The 22689-nt window shown below is 36.6% G+C and overlaps 1 protein-coding gene across 5 annotated transcripts; it reads right to left on the bottom strand.

Annotated features, from left to right (window-relative positions):
- Positions 1 to 70: 70 nt before the first annotated feature.
- On the bottom strand, positions 71 to 21150 carry LOC123871237 (choline/ethanolamine kinase). 5 transcript variants are annotated; one of them, XM_045914922.1, is made up of 10 exons: positions 20999 to 21150; positions 15726 to 15847; positions 11704 to 11854; positions 11007 to 11159; positions 10414 to 10599; positions 9700 to 9829; positions 9076 to 9383; positions 5242 to 5439; positions 1176 to 4606; positions 71 to 576 (listed from the first exon to the last, which is right to left on the bottom strand). In XM_045914922.1, exons 1-9 carry the CDS (start codon positions 21005 to 21007, stop codon positions 4496 to 4498), a joined length of 1368 nt encoding a protein of 455 aa, XP_045770878.1. In that variant the 5' UTR covers positions 21008 to 21150; the 3' UTR covers positions 71 to 576; positions 1176 to 4495. The 5 variants fall into 5 exon arrangements, with proteins under 5 accessions (XP_045770878.1, XP_045770876.1, XP_045770877.1 ...); XM_045914920.1 differs by lacking the exon at positions 20999 to 21150 and adding an exon at positions 20292 to 20960; XM_045914921.1 differs by lacking the exon at positions 20999 to 21150 and adding an exon at positions 20292 to 20960 and having other exon boundaries at positions 71 to 565; positions 1179 to 4606.
- Positions 21151 to 22689: the final 1539 nt, after the last annotated feature.

The following is a 22689-nucleotide window of genomic DNA, read 5'->3' as shown; positions in this document are numbered from 1 at the left end:
GAAACGGGCTTAGTTGCAAAGGATAATGGCCAGGGAGGTTGTCCTAAAATTACTAAATAAAAAACTAAAGTTAATTTTTAAATAAAGTTTATTAAATAATTTTGTCACTAAGTTACACAAGTATAAACAAATTTGCATTTTCATCTCATTACATAACAATATTAATTTATAATTAATTATCACAACACAAAAATAAGTACTTAATTAATATACTTACATTTAAACATAATTTGTATATAATATTATGTCAGATACAAGTTTTTATAGTTTATGAATAGGTAAGTACAGTACTACCACTGTTATAAGCTAAAATATCTCAGCCAATCATAGCGCGCGTCCGTCCGCTATTGGTTGTTGCCTACGCGCCATGTTTTGTACGCGCGAATTATGAGCGAGATAGCACGAGTCTCTGTTGTTCTTGTGTTTAAAATCTTAACGTCAAGCAATAAGGTCTTTATTTCATTGGTGTACACTCGTTTCTGTTTTGGTCGGCGTTAGGTTGCACTTTTCTGCGCAAACGAATTTTTTCGATACGATTTATAGAAGTGGTAGTACTATAAGTCCACTCTAATAGTACTAACAGATGACCGAACTTGGTGCGGCCGAACCAGCGAACTGTGCGGTGCGCTGGTTCGGCCAAGACAAAACAGACTAGCGCACCGAACCCCGAACTGTTCAGTTGTCTTGTACTAGCAGTGCGTGAACACGTCTCGATATGCCGTCTGTTCTATCAAAACAGACTAAAATCGCATTAGTTGCGGCAACTATCGTTGCTACATCCTCATTACTTACAAAAACGAAGAAAACAATGGGCAAAATTATATCTTAAAAACAGACAATAATACAGTCATATGAGTCTTTATATAACTCAAACAGTTCTATAATAGCTCTTTTCTCCGAAACAATGGTATCTTGGCGCTCCGTATCCATATTTGATGCGAACACGTTTCTACGTGTTGCGCGTACGGTGGCACAATAGCAACTGAACCAAAAATGGTTCGGTTCGCCGTCCACACGATCGAATCGGTTCGGGAGCGCACCGCGTTCGATGTGCAAACGCTCCGAACCAGCCGAACCGATAAAAATAATAATAATGTACGGCGTACCGTGCGCCACACGATCGAACATGGTACGACGGCGAACCGCGTTCGTAGTTCAGTTCGATCGTCTGTTACTACTATAAAGTTGCAACACGGCAGTTTGCACAGGTCATTGCCTATAGATAAAATATACAGGGTTTGTTAGAACGCTAGTAAACACTTAGCGCTTAGGTATACTACCTTAACACAATCCAATACCAATAACCATTTGCAATAATAATAATACTTGTGATTTTAGTGATTTACTAACTCGGGGTCAATACTCCCGCGCACCTATCTACGCAACATTCGTTGACCTCTAGCATCAGTCAGATGTTTTTTGCAATACATTGCGAACTTTTACAAAATACAGGGTTTTTGATTTATTTTTTCGCGTTTTTCTTTGTGGCATCTTATCAGTAACGATCAGGTCAAGCTTCAGTTTTGCTAGCGTTCTATAATATACATATAAGCCCCTGGATCTGTTTTTGTACAATGCTCATTGCTCAGTCATATGCTTCGTGTTCAGTATTATATGTGATTGATTATTGATTGAGTGTATTGTATGTAATTGACTGTCAATTTCAATTTAGTATAGTTTGAGATTTTTGTATAGCGAAATCGGCACAAACACATTCAATGCAATGTACTCAAAAAACTTTTTTTGTTAAATTCTTTGGTAATTTACATAAAAATGTAGGAATCCATATGAATACACCAATTTTATGTTTTTTTTTTTAATTTTTATTAGAAAACTTAAGTTTTTTAATTCGTAAAAAAAAGAATAATTTAAGTTTCACTACTATGTAATGTTGCCATAATTTAGGTACAAAAAATTATCACACAATAAGGATTTTTGGTCCAAACCAAAGCATAACACGTAAATAACAAATAAATATAACAAAAATAGGAATCCATTGTCGAAAAATTTTAATAACGATCACAAAAACGACTAAATTTTAAGTACTACGTACGAAATGCATTTTTTTTTGGGGTTATTTTTTAGTTTTTTTTGGGAATGTTATACCTATCAACGTTACGCACAAATATCACACTTCTTTTATTCTAGAAGATGCAACAAAAACTTTTTTTAATAATTTACAAAAACTTTAAATTTTATGATTTTTTCTAATTTTGAGTTTTTCTTTCTTAATGAGTTTTGAGTGCAGCTGCACTTAATAAGTACACATAATAATATTATTTTTAGAGTTTTCAAACTAAATAAATAAATAGCTTCCCAATAACATACAGACTAACACGTCTCAACAGCCAAGGCACATTTTCACCTTGAAATCTTGTTAAAACTAAGCATTGGTGCTCAAAAATTTTAAATTACGTGCAAAATTCTATAGTCTATACTAACTAAAGATATGGACAAATCTAATGAATTTCGAGATTTGTCTGTAGCCTAAAGCAGGGTTCACTGGCAATAAAAATTGCTAAAGTCATTCTGCGACAATTTGCGGAAGTTTTTGATTGCGGAATTCCAATGGGAACAAATGGTGGTGTTGGGAAGCGAAACTTCTATGCATTTGTCTATGAAAGTATATTATATTAATAAATATTTAACAAGAGTTATGTGAAGGATGTAGGAATTTAAAAAATCACAGATGACGCATCTCGCTCTGTAGTGTTCCATCCGTAAATGTTGATTGCAATAGCATGATGTCACGCTCGACTTGCGAGCGATCATGCAGAGCTCTTTTAATCTCCGACAGCCAAACGCGCAACGCAGCTATCAAACTTCACTTCAAAACTTGACTTTGACTTGCTGCAAGTGTATAGACCGAGCAATTGAGTTGCCAGAGCTGAGTTTTGCAAGTTATATTGCTAGTGGACACTTGGCATAGTAAGTAAATAAATGATGATTTATAAAATATTTTTATAGGTAAAATAATATTGCAGCATAGTAATAATATTGAATGGTGTAATTCGAGTATTCTTTTTAATGATTTTTAGAGGAATGTTTAAAAAAATTGTGCGTTAATACTGTTTAAAAAAACCGATAAACTTTGGGATCCCAAAGTGCCATTGGACGACCCTCTAGTAGTTGGACAGGCGATCTCAAGCGAGTCACTGGGAGCCGCTGGGTAAGAGATTCTTGCAAGAAATCTGTTTTTATTTTTTACTATATAGGCTTGTTTGACTGCAATCATACCAACCAGTGAGTGATGATGCAGCCTAAGGTGGAATGCGCCTGCCTAGAAGGTGCCTATTCTTTTGATGATACAAGCATTATAGCTAGCGGGAAAAACGGAAGCCAGAAGGGCATTCCATATTTCTAGTAGTGCGTATTAGAAACGAGGAAGCGAATCGCTTCGTACGAGTCCGTGGAATTTGTCCAATAGTGGACGTCTGTCGGTTGAAAAGACGAAGTCGATTGTTTTTATATGGTACTCAATAAGGTTTATTTACATATTTTACATTATTTATGATTTGAAAAAGATAGATACAAATGTACTACGTAACTTGGATTCGGATGAAGATTTTTTTACAATATTATTAAGTACATTTTTTTTCAAATTTAATCATCAGTCAAAATTTTAAATAACGAAATACATAGTTTAAACAATTCGTCTTAATTATTATGAATTGTATATTTTACATGATACGTTTTTTGTCATATACATATTTAATAGCAAATATTTATTGAAAAATTGTAATTTTAAAGTTAAGTCAAGGTACAGAATATGGGTAATGATACTTTTGAAAAACTCCACTTTTTCACTCTATGTCTACACTTATTTTGACACGTCCCATTCAGCTATATACAGAGTGTTCTTAAAAATCGAGGTTTCATTTTAAAGTCAACTGTCTTGAGATGGTTAAAAAATTATGTCATTATATACGACTATTTTTTAATTACCAAAAAAAAGTTTTAAATGTGTGGCTATAACTACAATTACCTATATTTTGGCAAATTATTATTGCTATTTTAGGAAACTCGATTTTATATTTAATGGGCTCCGTACCCAAGGTTTCAACGGGACCCTATTACCAAAGCCTTCGCTATCCGTCCATCTGTGTGTCAGCGGGCTGTTTATCATGAATTTTAATACGTAGAGTTGAAATATTCACTAAATGTGTATTTCTATTGCCGCTATAGCCACAAATAATAAATTTTTTTAAAAATCAAAGTGTTATTTCTTGTCCCATGGTACGGAACCCTTTGTTTGCAAGTTCAACTCGCACTTGACCGATTTTTTAAAACTACATATTAACGTGGTTGAGTCTAGAAATCCAATTAGGCAGATTTTTTTATGGTAATGAAAAATTAGTCGTGTAAATAGTATATCCGTAAAAAATCAAAGAAACAACTTTTTTCAAATCCACTTCACTTCACTAGTCAGTTCACACAGTTCGTCTCGCTCGCACGCCTCAAGTGCGATAAGGACTTACGCTTCCTCGCCTGCAACTCATATGTCGACCTCACAGATTTTCCTCTTCTGTGGGAAGCCGAACTTGTCCTTTTTTACGATTTCCTGTTTTAATCGCATATAGTGCTCCAGCCTGCAGAGCGCGAATTCCTGTAAAGAAATACATCTTATAGGTATAGCGCATAACTGAGGAGGCTCGTACGGTAGAATTGTTGGAAAGGGTACGAGCCACTAAGTTGCCTAGGGAACTGAAATTTTTTCCCAATGAACAAAGACTTGCAAAGCTTGGACTCAGCACCCTAAAAGCAGGCGAGAAAGTGGCGATCTAATTGAAATATAAAAAATACTAAAAAATTATTATACTGTGCCAAACTTTGAGAGCATGTTTCCTAGAAGGAGCAATCTAAGGGAACATGATATTATTAAGCTACAATATCAATTGTCATCTCAAATCTATTAAAACACTTTCTGACCAACACTATCCGTACATGGAATAAATTGCCCAAGGATGTTATGTCAAGCTTTGTTAACCAGTTGAAGAATAGATTAGACAAAAATTTAGAAAACTCGAAGCACTTCTGATATAGACGCATCAGCGAAAGCTGCTTAGTATATTATAAATAATAATATATAATGGTGTAAAATATATAAATATTTAACAATTCCTAACTTCTCAACCAAACTTATTCCTGCTATAAGAACTACATTTTCTTGGTTAAAGACACGAAAATCTCCCATAGTTTCAAAAGACTGAACACCTCAAATACAGCTGTTCAATGTCTTACCCAATATCCAAAAGGGATCTGGCTCTTGGAGGCATTGACGATGGACCATAGACACCAGAGAAGGTGCGTGGCCAGGGTGAAAGCCTCCACTTCGCACAGCAACTGGTTTATCTCGTCTATGGACGGGTCGTGGACTTGGTTTTTGTTTTCAGACAGGTTTGTGTGGTAATGTTTCAGGTACTCCTTGATGAAAATCTCCTGAAAACCGAAATAAAATTTGAAGATATTTTGTACTTTTTGCGCAATTTTAGGAACTTAAAATTTTTCAAAAAAAATATTGAGTTTTTGACCGAAAAATTATTTTATATTTCATGGCCATTATCATAACTTACTGTAACAATTTGAGGAACTTAAATTATTTTAATTCCTCTTAATTCTTAATAAAAGTATCTTTCAGAATTTTAAAGGTGCCATAAATAAAATTTTAGGAAACAAAATTAGAAGACAATAAATAATGAATTCATCCAAATGTTTGAATGTCGAGTTTGCTGTTTTATTAACCGACTTCCAAAAAGGAGGTGGTTCTCAATTTGGCCCTTTTTTATACTAACAAATCTTTATATGAGCGTCGAGTGTAACTTTTTGTGTCAAAATTAGTTCATTACGTTTATCGTTTTTCAAAATTATGTAAGAAAATTATCAGAAACTTCAGTCTTAACTTAAGTGACAGCTACAGTGTGATGATTACAATCAACTCTGATTGGCCAAAACTCTCACACTATTGGCTGAAATGCATTATTGCCGCAAGAATAACATAAATCCAGCCAATCACAAATATTTTCCAGTATCGCAATATGGCTTAAATGTTTCCATAATATATTAGAATAGTAGAAATACTAAGGCTTGTATAAAGCTTTCTAGTTTGGATTGGCTCAGACTCTACTGAAAGTTGAAACGCGACAGATTTACGTCAGAGACATAATTCTGTCTCGTTTTAACTCAAAAGTAAAGTCTGAGCATTCTACTTCAGATTAATTGACAGAGAATGCAAATTACAGTAAACAAGAGTGTTAACTCAAAAACTTACACTCGACTCTCTGAACAGAAAGTCGTAGGCACTAATAAAAAAATATAAACTTTTATCCTCTATGGTAATCCATTGCGAAGTTTACCGCCATGTTAACATAGACAGCTATATTTTCCCTGTCATGTCTATGTGGTCTATGGTGGGTTTGCCCTATGGTCCACTGTGGCGGCCATTTTTAGCGGGAGCTAAAAACCAAGCATAAACAAACACAAGCTGCGTAGTGGCTGTTAATTTCGCGCTTCTTTATTAGTTATGTCAATTTTTTTCATTTCTTTTAACTGAAACTATACTATAGTAGGGGGAAAACTTTAGTTTTTTGACCCAACGGCCAACCTGACCTAAGTTTGACGATTCAAAGGCCAACAATTGAAGTTTCAAGTTATGCGTCTCCTGCTAACTTCACACAACCTCCAACATTGATACATTAGTGAGTGAAGTTAGTGAGAGGTGTCAAGCCACGCATTTGAATGAAATGAAGGATTCGAATTTCGAACACATTAATTAACCTAATCCAAAGAATTATTGTCATTACTTTACTTTTGCGTGAACATATTATTATGCAGGCAAACATTTTAATTTCAGAATTAATTACAAAAACCTTATATTAACCTAAATCAGCCCCCTTTTGACATAACTAATATTTTTACGAATTTTCAATAAAATATGCCAGTGACAGTTATTATAAGTGATTGCTGCTTATTTCCAAATGAATACCTCTTTCAAATACCAATACCTGTTTGAACGTTCGTTTTGTTCTAGTTGTAGGTAAGTATTCGTTCGACTTTACTCAGACCGTCGGCATCTTCTAGGCAAGCCATGCCGCCAAGCGATTTAGCGTTCCGGTACGACGCCGTGTAGAAATCAAATGGGGTTTAATGAAAACTGGTTAGCCCGCTTCCATCTTAGACTGCATCATCACTTACCAACAGGTGAGATTTCAGTCAAAGGCTAACTTCATACAAGCATTCTTAATAAAAAGCAATGATGGAGTCTTATGCTTGTCGTCAAGCGCAAGCAAGCCTATCTTGCAATAAAAAAAACTATACTAGAGAGATAAAACGAGATTAACGAGATTTTAATTGTGTCTTGAGCAAAGTCAAAGTTATACCCTTTAGAATATATCAGTTGGTCTTGGTGGTTCTTCAGTAACCATATTACAAAGAAGAAAAAAGAGTATACATGATTGCGTTAGTAAATTACAAAAAAAGTAATCTGAAAACAAATAGTATTGGAATTTGACAAAGGTTCTACAGTTTCACGAAAGTTGAACCTGTTGTCGATTTTTTCTGTTATTTTCAAGTTTCGTGAGGCGTACTGTACTTGAAATGGAAATGACTACGAACCTCGCCGCGTTACGGCGTACGGACCATCCGTTCTGAAACTTTAAAGAACATGATCAAAGCATGGCGGGGACGAACTATTTTGTAGAATAAAGTTGACTCTACCGCTGTTTCGGAAAGGAGTTTCTACTGAGAAGAGCCATAATAAACCCAGCAGTTACAGTACTACCACGTTTATAAGTGGCATCGGGAAAATTCGTTTCAAACTCAAACTCAAAATCACGTACACCTTTTGATGGTCAGAATTGTTAGATTTGTAAAATGTAAAGGTGATAATTAATTACGTAAACGTAAAACTAAAGCTACGAGGGTTCCAAAGGCGCCCAAGTCTGAGAAGAGCCCACAACAAACTCTTTTTCAGAAAAGCGCAACCTAACGCCGACTAAAGCCGAATGTACACCAATGAAATATAGACCTTATTGCTTGACGACAAGATTTAAAATAAGGTTTCTGCGCAGGTACATCGGCGTAACTTATAAAAGTGGTAGTACTGTACTGTCAAAAGGTAACATGTTACAGTAGCTATTTAAAAAGTAATTGAAATAAAAATGTAATATAAAGTCTGTATTCTTCAAAATATTATAAAACTCAGACACGTCCAATGGAAATTTACAAAATAGCTCGTTGAAATCGCCCACGAGAAATAGTATAAGGTAAGAATCCTTATAAAGCTATTCTTTTGCTAAGCTGTGATGAGGAAGTTAGTGAAATCTTGTGTAATTTTCCTAAAGTCAATGTCCCTTACTTACTCTATTGGCTGGATTGATATCTGTCAAGTGTCGATGCGACAATACTACGGTGTTGTTAACAAAAGCTGGCATATACAACACATTCACATATTGCGCTCGTGTAGTGTCTATGAATATGCGCATTTGTCATGAAGAGTCTCTCTGTCTCTCTCGCACGTGGCCAGCTTATGAGCGCGACAGAGAAAGTTATTGTTTTGTTTTTATACTATTTTGAAATACAACTTGATTTTTTGTTTTTAAACCCATCCGTCAGTCAGCTGATAAGTTGTTTAGTAATTTTTTTTTTAACTTAAATTTGACCAACTTATGCTGGCCCGAATTTTTTCTTCGCATACAATGAAATGATCCTTACACGAAACTGCGTCGATTAGTATTAAAAAAAAATTCAGCTGATTTCATTGACCAAAAAATTTACTATGCCAAAATTCTATCACAAAAAAAAAGACCTAAAGGTTCCTAAGACAGTTTCCCTGTATCTCTTACAGTTTTGGATTTCCCCATACTGTCCCAGTTAAAAAACCACACTGTATAGTGTAGAAACGGGATATATTTTATTTAAAACTTTTAGAACCTGCGGTACGTATAATAAAATTACGTTTGTGTGGGGTACTGCGAACATGCCAGGTTTTGTTAACCTACATAGTTAAAAATATCGAACTTGACACAAATGAAGGATAAAGCAAAGAAATAATCCTTAAATATCTTGAAAAGAACATACCTTTTGTTCCAAAGTGGGTAGATTCTCCTGAAACTCGTAGTAAAAGGGGTGTTCAGGATTCTTGTAATCATAGGCCCACTCCTGGAAATGGTTGGCTATATCGAACCCCCGGTGGTTGTAGGCGCAGTACTCGAAGTCTATCAGGACTAGCCTGGGTTCGCCCGTGTCTGAGATGTGGCTGGTTAGGGAGTCGGATGTGTTCTGATCGTCAAATTGGGGGAGAACGTATTTGGAGTTTTTGGAGTCGTATTGTACGAAATCGTCGTCCTCCGATGGAGGGATTTCATCTTCGAGGAGTAGAATGTTTCCTGAAAGAATAATGTTAAAAAGCGTCATGAAGCTTCGGTACAAAAATATGTTTCTAATTCGAACCGCTCGGATATGGAACACCCTTCCGGTATCAGTTTTCTCCTCCACTTAAATATAGGTACGTTCAAGTCAAGAGTGAATAGGCATTATCAGGCAAGCGCGCTCCATCTTAGGTGGCATCATCACTTACCAGCCGGTCCGATTGCAGCCAAGCGCTTGTCTATAAATTTTAAAAAACAGCAGCAATTTTCTGATCGGTATTTCGACTCGAACAGGTCGGTATTTTTAGTAGAATTTTGTTTTAAATCTACGTACCTTCTTGTAAATCGTTGTGGCAGAAGACGACTGGAGATTCGACGGACGACACGAACTTCTTTAGCCATTCTATTTCCTTCTCGAAGTCTATTGGCTTCAGCTGCTTGATGATATTCTGCTCTTCTTCATTCTACAAAGAAGACAAAAGAATAAAATTGTGTTAAGGCAACTTCTAGGCAAGCGCACTCTATCTTAGGCTGCATCATCACTTACTAGCAGGTCTGATTGCAGCCAAGCTCTAGTCTATTAATTTTAAAAAAACAAAAAACAGCAGCACTTTTCTGACTGGAATTAAAGAAGCTTCCTCAGGGTGAACGATGTGTTTCCTAGGTGGATGCGACGTTTATGCGTCAGAGCGGGGCAATAGCAAACTATGTGCATCACAGAGTTTGGACAGACTCCTGGCATAGTCTACAAATAATAAATATCCATGCCCAAGTTTTAGACTTACCAATGATCTTCAGCCTTATTCCAGTTAGTCTTCGGCAACCTGAGCAACCAGCTAGTTTTTTGGGGTGACTGGGGTAGTGACTCTTGACAGTTTTTAGGGTCACTTTGTTGTCTGTCTGTCTGTTTGTACGTCTGTCCGGTCTGTCAAGAAAACTTAAAGGGCACTTCCCGTTGACATAGAATTATGAAAGGCACGTAGGTAGGTAGGATAACTATACCAAGTATCATATGAAGGAACCTGTCAAGTATGAAGGAAGAGTCTACCTTGCCAACACTGTCAGGCGCGAGGCGCTCGTCGCGCGCCGTCTTCATCCACTTGGCCATGGTCTTCCACAGCCAGTTGGGCTCCTTGGACAGCGGCACGTCCATCGAGTGGATGGCGGCCATCTTCTCCGCTATCTTCATGGATATCGCTGGCTCTGCAAGCTCTTTTGTGAGGAGCGATCGAGCCTGGAATACATGGAACAGTTTCAACTAACTGACTGAAAAGTATCTGCTGAGTTTTTCGCCAGTTCTTATACTATTCGGATCGGATATGAGACGGCAACAAACCGCAGTCAATTTTTCTTATAAATTAAACTAGATTATGCCCGCGGCTTCGTCCGTGTGGATTTAGATTTTTTTTAATCCCGTGGGAATTTTTTGATTTTCCGGGATAAAAAGTTGCCTGAGTTAGTTTGCGGCAATGCAAGCTAACTCTGTACCCATCAAAATCGGCTAAACTGTTGGACCGTGAAAAAGCTAGCAGACAGACAGACAGATATTCGCATATTTGCATATTTATATCGCATTTGTAATATTAGTATGGATTACTTGTTTAATCCTTGAACACACTGCAAGGAAATGAGGCAACTCACAGGTATGTACTCCTCGATCCTGCCTCCTGAGAACACGCCGTGCAGTTTGGGGCCGAGCCTGCGCTCGGAGAGTAGCGTGAATATCACCGACTCCGTCACTATGGCGTCCATTGCTCGCTCGCCGTGCACCTGTCCGTATATTCGGAGGAGTACCTGCAACAATAATAATATGCCGCCTGTTAAGAATAAAAGTAATGGACGGTCAGCGTTTTTAAATACACTTACCAGGATCCAGGTATGGGCGCCGATACAGAGGGCCCTCATACGCTGGTCCGGCCTTAAGCCTTAAGGGGACGCTCGACCGAAATTGCCGGCGCACGTGGGTAATCTGTTCGCTATTTAACCTAACATTGTGTGAGAAAGAGATCCCCGGTATAAAGATGCCTGGCTCTTCCCTCCACCATCCGCGCGGAGTCGAATGTTTTGGGTGAGAGGCACGATGATTTTATAATACTTAGTTTTGAGTCTACAATATCAAATAATGTGTCACCTTAAAATTCCTGCGAGGTTGCGTGTATACTTTGTGCGTGTGTGTGTGAGTCTGTGTGTACGTGTATTGTATGTGTACGTGTATTGTATGTGTACGTGTATTGTATGTGTACGTGTGAGAGATAGAGAGTTCGATGTATGTAGTGCTACAGATGTAAACGAACCAAGGGTTTACTGTAGCTGGATGAACAAGCTATCGGTCGCTCACCTTCTTAGGTTCCTCCATGTAGATGGAGTGTGAACTGAGTATGGGTTTCTTGTGGTCATCCAGCTCGGGCGAGCTCTCGTGTGCGAAGCCTTCCAGCTTAGTCACGTCGGACGGCAACGCCACGTAGTATAGAAAATTTGACAGACCGCCGCTGAAAAGGAAAAAATTAACGTCAAGTTTTTACACTGATATGAGCATCTGTACAAGATCCATACTATCTATACTTAATATTCTAAATGCAAATGTGTGTCTGTCTGCTAGCTTTTCACGGCCCAACAGTGTTGTTGAAGTTTGGTACAGGTTAGCTTACATCCCGGGGAAGGACATAGGCTTTTTATCCCGGAAAATCAAAGAGTTCCCACGGGATTCTTAAAGGTCCATCCGTTTAAACAATTTATATGGGTACAGAGGTAACTTAGGTCCCGGAAACTGACATAGACAACTTTTTATCCCGGAAAATCGAAGAGTTCCTACGGGGTTTTTAAAAACCTAAATCCACGCGAACGAAGTCGCGGACATCATTTAGTAAATAATCATTATTGTTCTAGAATAACAAACATAATGTGCGTTCACACTTTTGGGGTATCCAATAAAACAAGTAATTAAGTACGTTCTATATGGATAGAACTATTATTTCCGCATTCAGATTTGGTCAGCATCCATAAAAACAACTATAAATACGAAATGCGATAATAATTTACAATAATAACATCGCAGTTTCATACATATTATTATAAGTTCGACGCAGCTACCAAGTAGGGCAATGGAAAACTACGCATGATAAAATTGTTCGTATGTTATGGTTGGACACGTATTTTTTTATTCAGATACAACTCAAATACGAAATCTCTTTCCTAAATAAGTAGATAATAATTGTTCCTATTACTTTTATCCTTGGGATGCCAGAATACAAAGTAAATAAAAATTAATGGTGGCATTGATCGGTATGGCGAACAGTTTTTACCTTTTAAAGGTGATGTACCTACTTGTATGGTATAAGTCATAAAAAACATTCATTCGCGGCCGAATACTGCCATTGGAACGCCAGAAAAAAGCAATAACTAAAGCTTTATGCTATAAAGTTGCCTTCAAACTACGGAAATATAATATAATATATAAATATCGCTCACCCTACTTTTAAATGTCACTGTTCACACTTAGATGTAATATTATATTACATCTAAGTGTGAATTGAATAATATTATATTATATTCCGTAGTTTGAAATCAACTTAATTGCTTTTTAGTAAGTTTGATTGTAGCCAAGCCAAGTGCGAGACGGACTCATGAAGAGTTCCGTACCATCGTACAAGATACTTCATTTTTAAATTATTTGTTGTTATAGCAGCAATATAAATACACATTCTGTGGAAATTTCAGCTCTCTGCCTATTACTGTTTATGAGATACAGCCCGCTGACAAACAAACTGACGCGAAGCGGAGACTTAGTACTCCCGTTGGCGTTCTTCGAGGAACGGAAGCCTAAAGGTCTCGGCACACATATGGGATCGGAAAGGGATCGTAACCGTAACGCCTTTCGCCGCGCTGTCAACCAGGCGTCGACCTACCGTATGCACGTAACGAAAGCGTATCAGCAGCGCCTGTACGTCAACTCGGCTACGGCTAGGCGACACCGCGCTTACGCCTCGCCGCCCGCTGGTGGAGATGTGGAGATGTGAGCTCGGGTACGGAGAGACGTAAGCGCGGGGACGATGAGCCGTAAGCGCGGGAATTGCAAGTTCGGAGCCTGTTCCGAGGCGAGGCGATTACGTTACGATTCCGATTAGTGTGCGTTGGAGTAGGGAGTTTAATACAAATCATTCTGAACGGCTCGAGGCGATACGGTGACGATCCCTTTCCGATCCCATATGTGTGCCGAGACCTTAAAAGACATACATTTACATAGATAGAAATATAAAGTTTTTTTTTTGTACCAAAATTGTAGTTACAAAGTTATAATAAGTTATAATGTATTATTCGGTTGTCAACCATATTATTGATACGAGTTATATGAGGAAAGTAAAATGAATAATTCCTATAGAAGACAGGACTGGTTTTAAACGATACCAACAAAGTAGACGTTATTCTATACCCAACACCAGATAAGACGTAAAGATATGAAGTACACTGACACCCAAGAGCGTTGACGTATCTGACCTTTGCCTAATCTATATTCTCACAATATACCTATCTAATGTTTTTAACATTAAGTTTGAGTTTGCTACAAAGTCATTAAATAAAAACTTTAATTTAATCCTCCAATTTTTATATGGGTATCTTCAAATAAAGAGTGAATAGGCATTTTTTAGGCAAGCGCGCTCCATCGTAGCATGATAGCAGCCAAGCGCTAGTCTATAAGTAAAAATATATCATATTTTTATTATTTAAAAAGAGAAAGTTCAAGAAGTCTCGGCAGAAAGAGGCGAAGAATTATAAGAGTTTATTTGAAAAACTGCTTTCCGTAAGGCATGATTGTTGTAGTTTGAAATATATTTTTTAATAAAAAAAACTTGTTTGAAATCTTTTCCGCCTATAATTTGTGCCAAGCGATAAAGCGTCCAAGGTTAAAATGTAATGACTAATGACATTGTTTACGTTTTTAGGGTTCCGTACCTGAAAAGGAAAAAGGAACCCTTAAAGGATCACTTTGTTATCTGTCTGTTGGTCGTGGCTGTCGAGACAAGAGGAATCAAAACCTATAAGGGTATTTCTCGTTAACACCTATCAAGATTCTTTTATGAAAGGCAGGTAGCAATGTTTAGTAGCACAAAACCACGAATTTGTGGTTTGGTACATCACAAAAACAAATTAAAAAGTGTTAAGATGACATAATATGTTTACTAAATCACATCATAGATGGCTCTGGCCGTCATTAAATCTACTTTATGAACAACGGTCTCTGAGACGAGGAGTGCACGGTGGGCTAGGTGTTGTACGATGGTATGGATAACGGAACCCTACGTGTGCGAGCCCGACTCGCACTTGGCCGGTTTTTTCACATTATCCTTAGTAGAATGGTGGTAAAATGAAGACTTACAAATTGTCTGAATATTCACTTTTTACTTACATTGTCAATTATTTTTTACGACGCGAAAAAATCATTATCTGTCGTTACGACGCAATTCATGCAAACATTGAATTAAGTATAGGATATAATTTTTCACAATATAAATCATATAACATGACAAATGAGGAAATATACAGTGCCCGGCAGGAAATATTGTACATCGAACTTTAGAAAGAGATAACGGTTTTGTAGAGCGTTGTCTCTGTCGAGACCGACGAAACGTCACATAAATATGAGTGATAGAGCCAACGCTCTACGAAGCCGAAATCTCTTTCTCATGTCCGATGTAAATTAATTTCTGCCGGGCACTGTATGCAATTACTAAACAGTTAGTGCCATAGTTTCTTTCCTTGTCTCTCCTACTTGAAAAACGTTCAAACGGTCCTTGGAGTTATACAGAAGCTCTTTACGAGGTCATTTCCGCGATCAGCTGTTTGCAGGGTTGTTACATTGGAATTTTAAACAAATCTTCAAGTCGTCATATTTCCCGGCTATCACGCTACGAACCGCATTATTTTTTTTGCATCTACACACCGGGCCTAAACTCAGCTTGGCGGGATGTTACGGACATAATCTAGTACATTGTATTTTGTTGAGTGACTGTCAAGACGTGCTGCAGAATCTGTTGAAGATATGGCCGGTCGCCTTCTTAGGGCCAGCGCAAACAGACGGAGGAGAGCAGACCAGAGTCGAGTCTTTTTGATAATTACCAAAACTCACCTTTATGTATCGTTCGCGACGCTAAATACACAGCCGCGCCCTGTACAGCCCCCGTGCTAAACCCGGTGCGAGATAACGCGAGTGACGGACGGGCGGGTGGCTATGCCGGGTGTGCCCCGGTTCCCCGCCACATACCCCGATGCCCATGTTGATCTGTCGCGAACTTTAACATTGAAAGTTGAAATCCTTGGACCCAATCATTTGAGTTGTACATTTGTCAGTCAGTTATAACATACCTGATCCTCTTGAAGTCCAGGTCGGCAGGGTCTACCGACTTCCAGGCGCCGTGGAGGTAGTTCCTACAGATCCTGCCCGCTATCTCACGCATTTCTTCCTCGGTACCACACATTTGAAGTTTCTGGAAAGAAGATAACCACTTTTCACTGCGACGATTCTTTTCTGTTCTAATTCAATAAAGCACATAAAAAGGTACTGAGTTTAATGCGCGGAAGATATTGTAGTGCAGGAGTATGTGCACAAACACAGGTGCACTTTCTATTCCGTCACTCTCTTAGCCCGATGGGACGGAAACCTGACACGACCGGAGTCGGAGATCAGGCGCAGGACCGACGGCTTTACGTGCTCTCCGAGGTACGGGGGTGAAGCACCGCCAACTTTTTAACTCTGGGCTAGTACTGAGAATTTCAATCAATTCTCAACATTAGCAAGAAACAGTTAAAATTTTTAAACACAAGACTTTTCCATGGTGGTGCATGTGAGTGGTGGTGGCAGTGCTTGCTTGGGAACTTTGCTTTATTGCTTGGTTGGGGAGGTAAGCGGTGCTTAGCTTGTAACTGCATGTTTGACCATACAGATTTTTTCTGTTGGCGGATTATAGCAAAAATAATTTTTAACTGTTTCTTGCTAAACATGAACTTTCGCAAAGTAACGCCTGATTCTATCCAATATTCAATTCTTAACATTATTTGGCCCGACCCGGGAACCGAACCTAGGCCTCGTCATCTGCAGTCGAATATGCTAACCACTAGAGTTAGACCAACGAGGCAGTATTAGTGTAGGTACATAGTGATGTGGGTATTATAAATCATAATACGAACCCACATCAAATAGGTCCAGAATACTCTGTTACCTTGGAATTAAATACCAATAAAAAAAATCCGTAGTCTTATCTATGGACAGGTTTTATTGTGCGTTACAATTTACACACCAGTGCCATAAATTAACAATAAAAGCCTATAATAGATCACTTTATAGGGATTTACGGATTATTACTATATACTGTAAACATGTTTATCAGCCAATAGCCCTAGTGCGATAAACATCTTATCGCCACACGCGTACTATTAGCTCAATAATTTTAACAAAACTTGCACCTGTAAAATATATTATAATAGATTGGACACGTGCTATTTCTATCTTATAAGTATGTTTATAACAAACGTCAAAATCTATAGTAAGTACTAATGTTATAAATGCGAAACTGTGTTTGTCTGTGTAACAGACCCGGGTTTTCTCGACCCATATAATAACTGATTTTGACGAAAGGTATCGAGATAGGTTGCCTCCGGGACCTTCACAGAAAATAACAAGTGTAAACTGTAAATTAAAAATTATAACACCTCCGACAAGTGAAGGTTACAGTAACTAGAAAAGAGCTGATAACTTTCAAACGGCTGAACCGATTTTCTTTGATTATAGCTAAAAACACTCTCGATCAAGCCACCTTTCAAACAAAAAAAAAAAAAACTAAATTAAAATCGGTCCATTCGTTTAGGAGCTACGATGCCCCAGATACACACGTCAAATTTGTAACACCCCTCTTTTTGGGTTGAGGGTTAAAAAGCAAAGACCTTATGTCCGTCCCCAGGATGTAGGCTAACTCTGTATCTTTCATCAAAGTCAGTTTAACTGTTGAGCCGTGAAAAGCTAGCACACAGACAGACACTTTCGCATTTATAATATTAATATGGATAGAATGGATATGGATCAGCTTAGCTTAGATCGTAAGTAATTTAAAAGTTGCAAGTGTTTTGAGTAAAAAGTTAAGATACATAGGTAGTAGGTACCTATAAAAGTTTTTTAAAACACAAAGGGATCAAATGGATTTTGAAATTAAAATCTATTGGGTACCACTGTTTAATGGACGAAGTCGCAAGTAAAAACTAGAAATAATAATGTGTGAAAAAATCCATTGAAATATACTTTGTGATAAGCTGATAAGTTGAGGAAAACAAGAATATTTCGTAACCTGTGTGTGGGGACATATCAATAGGCTGTTTACACTATCATGTATATTTATCATTGTTTTATTTCATGTTATTGATGATAAGACTAGTAAATTGGATTAAGATAAAGACAATGTGGTTGTAAAATATGTTTAATCAGATCAAAAACGTTTCTTTTTATGAGTGTTTGTATAAGAACGCTCATAAAAAATTCCCTAAAATTGTTTTACCTAGCTGACAGAATCATGGCTATGGACTAAGAGCCAGTGTGTGCCTTCCTAATGTTATAAAAGCTAAAAGTTTATCTGCATATTGTCCCCAACATAGGGAGGAACGATCAGTGACTATGAAGTTTGGATCATGGTGGCTGCTTTCATAGTCGCTGTTTGTTCCTCCCTGTGTTGGGGACAATACGCAGAGAAACTTTCAGCTTTTATAAAATAATGAAAGGTCTGGCATGTGCTGGCTCTCTCTCTACTATCTATTTAGATAGATTTTGTCTGTACTAAAATTTTGTCTTAATTTACTCATAATTTCGACTTTTAAATTCGATTTTCCTAACAGTTGAGATTTGTTTAACAGTTTTTGAAATGAATTTTCCTTAATGGGAGGGATAAAATAAACCTATATAATGAAATATATATTCCCACAGAAATTACTCTATTTTTGTCTACAAATTGAAAAATATTTGTCCTTTACAGCTTATTACCTCATAGTATTATGTTAAAAATACATACAATTATGTTAAAAATAATTAACAACCATGATTTTTAAAATTATCCTCTTTAATAATGAATTCTAGCCTCATAAACTACAGCTGTACAAAAAAAGACATCATTTTATTACCCTATTGTGTGCATAAATTAATTAACTCCATTTTACAAGTGATTCTAGAATGTAATCAATTAACTTTGAACACTAAATTAAAATCACGTTCCATCCTGTTAGGAGTGATTTATAAAACTGCACTTTACAATTGGCACAAATAATGATAATTATAAAACGTAATTGCTGTGCATTTAGTATAGGTACTTGAATGTATCATATGAACATTATTATGAGTGATGGTTTTGATAAAACATGTAATTTATGTGGTTTCTCAGTTATTTTAATTTATATAGCTTAGCTATCATATTTATAATATATACTAGCTGTGCCCGCGACTTCGTTTGCGTGGAATAGTGACTTTTCGGCTTTATATAGCCACAGACGCTCAGGCGCGAGGCGTGTAGTACGTACATGAAATAAACACTAAATGTTAAGTGAAGCTTACTACAATATATTAGTGAAAACCGTATCTAAATCGAATAAGCCGTTTCTGATATTAGCGTGCACAAACACACAGACAAACAGACAAAAAAAAATTAATTACAATTTCGGGTTCACCATCGATATAATAACAACCCCTGCTACTTTTTTTTATATATTTCCATTGTACAGACACCACTTTTCTACAATTTTATTATATGTAATAGATATAGATGAAGGGCAAAAATACACAAGGCTGAAGTGTAGGAGACTGTGGTGGTTCATTAGATGCTCAAGAAAACACTATTTGTGGCACAAACACTATAATCCTTTTGCTTATTATGGAAAACGATTCAAAACATGTCCAGTGCAGTCACTGTGGCCTATAGATTGTGTTCATGTCAACATAGTATGCACAATGCAGTCATAATAATATAATTTTATTATAATTACTCAACCTTAACATGTGCAATATCAACATTAGAATATTAGATTAAGACTGTAATTCAATGATGTCTAATGAACTTAGTTACAAGATATCAAATACAAAGTATTAACCATAATATAAATAAAACGATAGTGATTTGATGATGTCAACTCCACATCCACAGTCTGGTAACTATAATAAATGTGAAGATGTGTCTGTCTGTTGGCTGGTTATTTTTTGGAAAGGTAGCCTTTAATTTGAATTAGGTATTATATTTCAAGAATAAGTAACACCTATTGTAAAAGATTTTTTATTTAATTTTATTCAATGACAAGTTAGCCCTTGTCTGAAATCTCACTTGGCGACAAGTGATAATGCAATGAAAAATGGAAGCCGTTTAACTTGGACAGGGTATGGCAGTTTTAATAAAACCATATCCTCAATCGGTTTCTATGAAGTTTGAAGCATTGTACTGGAGAATTTGATTGCTTGCCGGGACATCATTGCCAGTGGGGTTATAACTTGTAACCATCCTTGTAACCATAGATAAAAGAAAGAAACTTTTATTGCTGTTAAAGCCTACCACCAGACCAAACTAGAGACAATTTAGACATTATAAATTCTCAAATTGCCTTTGCCAGGACTCAACGGGACCTCCCACCTATATGATCACAGCACACACCAGAGACCAACCAAAGAGGTTGTCAAATCATTTTTATGTAATTTTTACATGACTAAGTAATTGGTTAAGGTTTTCTTCTTCTTCAAGGCCTATGTATGATTAACGCACATTCACAGGATTGAATGGAAATAAAACGTTATCTTTCACTGCATTCAGCAAGGCTTAGTTACAATATTTGTTACAAATTACGGATTAAATTGTTGAACAAACTTATGAGTCATAAAAACCCGATTTTACTAATTAAATAAAGGAAACATACCCCGTAAGTGCTCTTGTTCATATCTATTAGTCTTCTATAACAATTTTTCGCTTGCACTAATACGTTTTTAATATATAAAGACATTAAAATATTATTAAAATTATTTCAATGACACAAGCAGCCGGCACCGGCCCCCCTCGAGTTGACATTGACAATTGTTTTTTTTTTAATTTTCCATGTAGGTTATTGATTTTGGGTTCAAGCAATGTTGCCCGTAAAATTGCCCTTCATTGCAAGCTTTTTTACTTCATCATAACTAGTATTTTCCGCAGATTTGTTCACAAATATTTAAATACGAATTAGGTATGTTTATGAAATAAACATAATACATAATTTAACAATCATACAACATCACCCCTACTTCGCTTACTACACAAAGATCAATTCAAGCAGCTCAATCAGAGGATTATATTTTAAACACCGCGCTCAAATTAAAAACTTTTGTAATTTATACCAAGTTTATACCTATCTCACTCCCAAGTAACTAATATCATATTTTAAAAAAATCTTGATTTCAATATAATAACCATCAGTTAAAATTGGTGTTTTATAGTAAAATAAATAATGCAGGCCAGTTAAACTCGCGAGATCTACTAGCTCATACGTCACAGGGTGGTCTGATGTTACTCTTATGATCGAAAAAGTCTTATAAAATTATTTTCATCGCTTGTACGGATGTTTTAAATTCACGTAAAGAAGTGAATTACCTTAGCCATAATTATTCAGTCTCTTCGATACAGTTAAAGATAAACCGTGTAAATATTTTTTATAATTCAATTGTAAAAAAAATCACCGACTTTTTAACATTCACGTAACGTCCACACCCCGTAAGTTAAAAATATCAACTGACTGACAGCAGAGCGAGATGCAAGAATAGAAATTCGATAGCAAATGAAAAAATAAGCTGGAGCTACAATTGGTGGGAGCGAGAGATAAGATGCGATTTTGCACGAAGCCTGACGATATCGATGCAACATAAATACCTACGTGTTTATAACGTCACTCACTATGCGACTAATTTTGAAAGTACCGAGTAATTGCTGATATTTTCTTATTTACCGTTGTATAACACAATTTACGTGGATTATAATGTATGTTTTTGAAATTGTATGAATCACTGAATAATGTGTCGTGTATTAAATTAATGAGCTTCACTGCGTTTTTAACCAGTAAACAAATAACAAACAGTTAAAAATAAATAAAGGTAGGTAGCCCTATAGACTATGATGTAGCATACAATTATTTGTTTACCGTTGAAATTAGTGAAGTAGGTAATTATTCTTAGAATAAATTTTATTTTAGGTAGGTATGTTTTCTAATAACTTGCTTAGGTAAGTAGGTATAGAGTCTATGGTATAGACTGATTGCTATGTTTTCTTATGTTATCATCAACTATTTACATTTAATTCCTCAGAATAAAGTAATTTCATAATTCTGTTTTAAAGTGGCAAAACCACACAAGAATGATATTATTAAGTATACATACTGTACAGGTACAGGAGACACTCCGATCTCCGATTCGAATAACAGGACTGGAGAAGACATCAAGGAAAACATATAAAATAAATATTTTTTGTAAAAAATATATCATGTAGGTACTAAATGTCAGCGAAAGATTGTTTTATTTTAAACCTATGTTCTTGAAGTCTGAAGAAACTATGAAGTCTTTCCTGAGGAGTTTGAAATCATTGATTTTCCGGTGCAAATGTAAGAGACCCCTTAGGATACCTGACGGGTTAAGTAGGATTTTTACCTACCAAAACCCTCGGAGGCCACTCTCAGCGCATACTTGGGAGGCTCGAAGGTATCATACGAACACATCGGTGCCACCTTACTCTATGGTGCCACCACGACGCCCATTGGGCTATACCCGGAATGAAATAGCCCCATATCTAGATGCACGGAGGTATAGGTAGCAGCTTGTATACCACAGCAAGCTGATATGAGATAATGTAGGTGATTAAAAAAACCGGCCAAGTGCGAGCCAGACTCTCGCACCGAGGGTTCCGTACTCGGGTATTTTTTTCGGCATTTTGCACAATAAATCAAAAACCCTCGATGCGCGTGTCTGACTCACACTTGGCCGGGTTTTTTCTATTTGGTTAATAATTTCTAAACAACAAACTGATAAGGAATTTTGTATTTTTCCAAGTATTTCTACGTAATTGATATTATCTTTCGGAATAGGCACCTATCTAACAAATAGATATAATATTACGTCGTATAATTACCAAACATTATTGTATTACATATCTACTTACATGTTCTAGCTTCGATTTATCATAGTGATATTATCAAAGAACTACGTAGACGGTACTGAATAAATTGTTTACATGATACTGAAATACCTAAGTCCTTAGGTACCTCGCGGTGATCTACGTATATCTAACAGGTCTAT

Source organism: Maniola jurtina, chromosome 13 (genome assembly GCF_905333055.1).
Source record: "Maniola jurtina chromosome 13, ilManJurt1.1, whole genome shotgun sequence".
Classification (NCBI taxonomy): domain Eukaryota; kingdom Metazoa; phylum Arthropoda; class Insecta; order Lepidoptera; family Nymphalidae; genus Maniola; species Maniola jurtina.
This window is presented reverse-complemented; position numbering and strand designations above follow the sequence as displayed.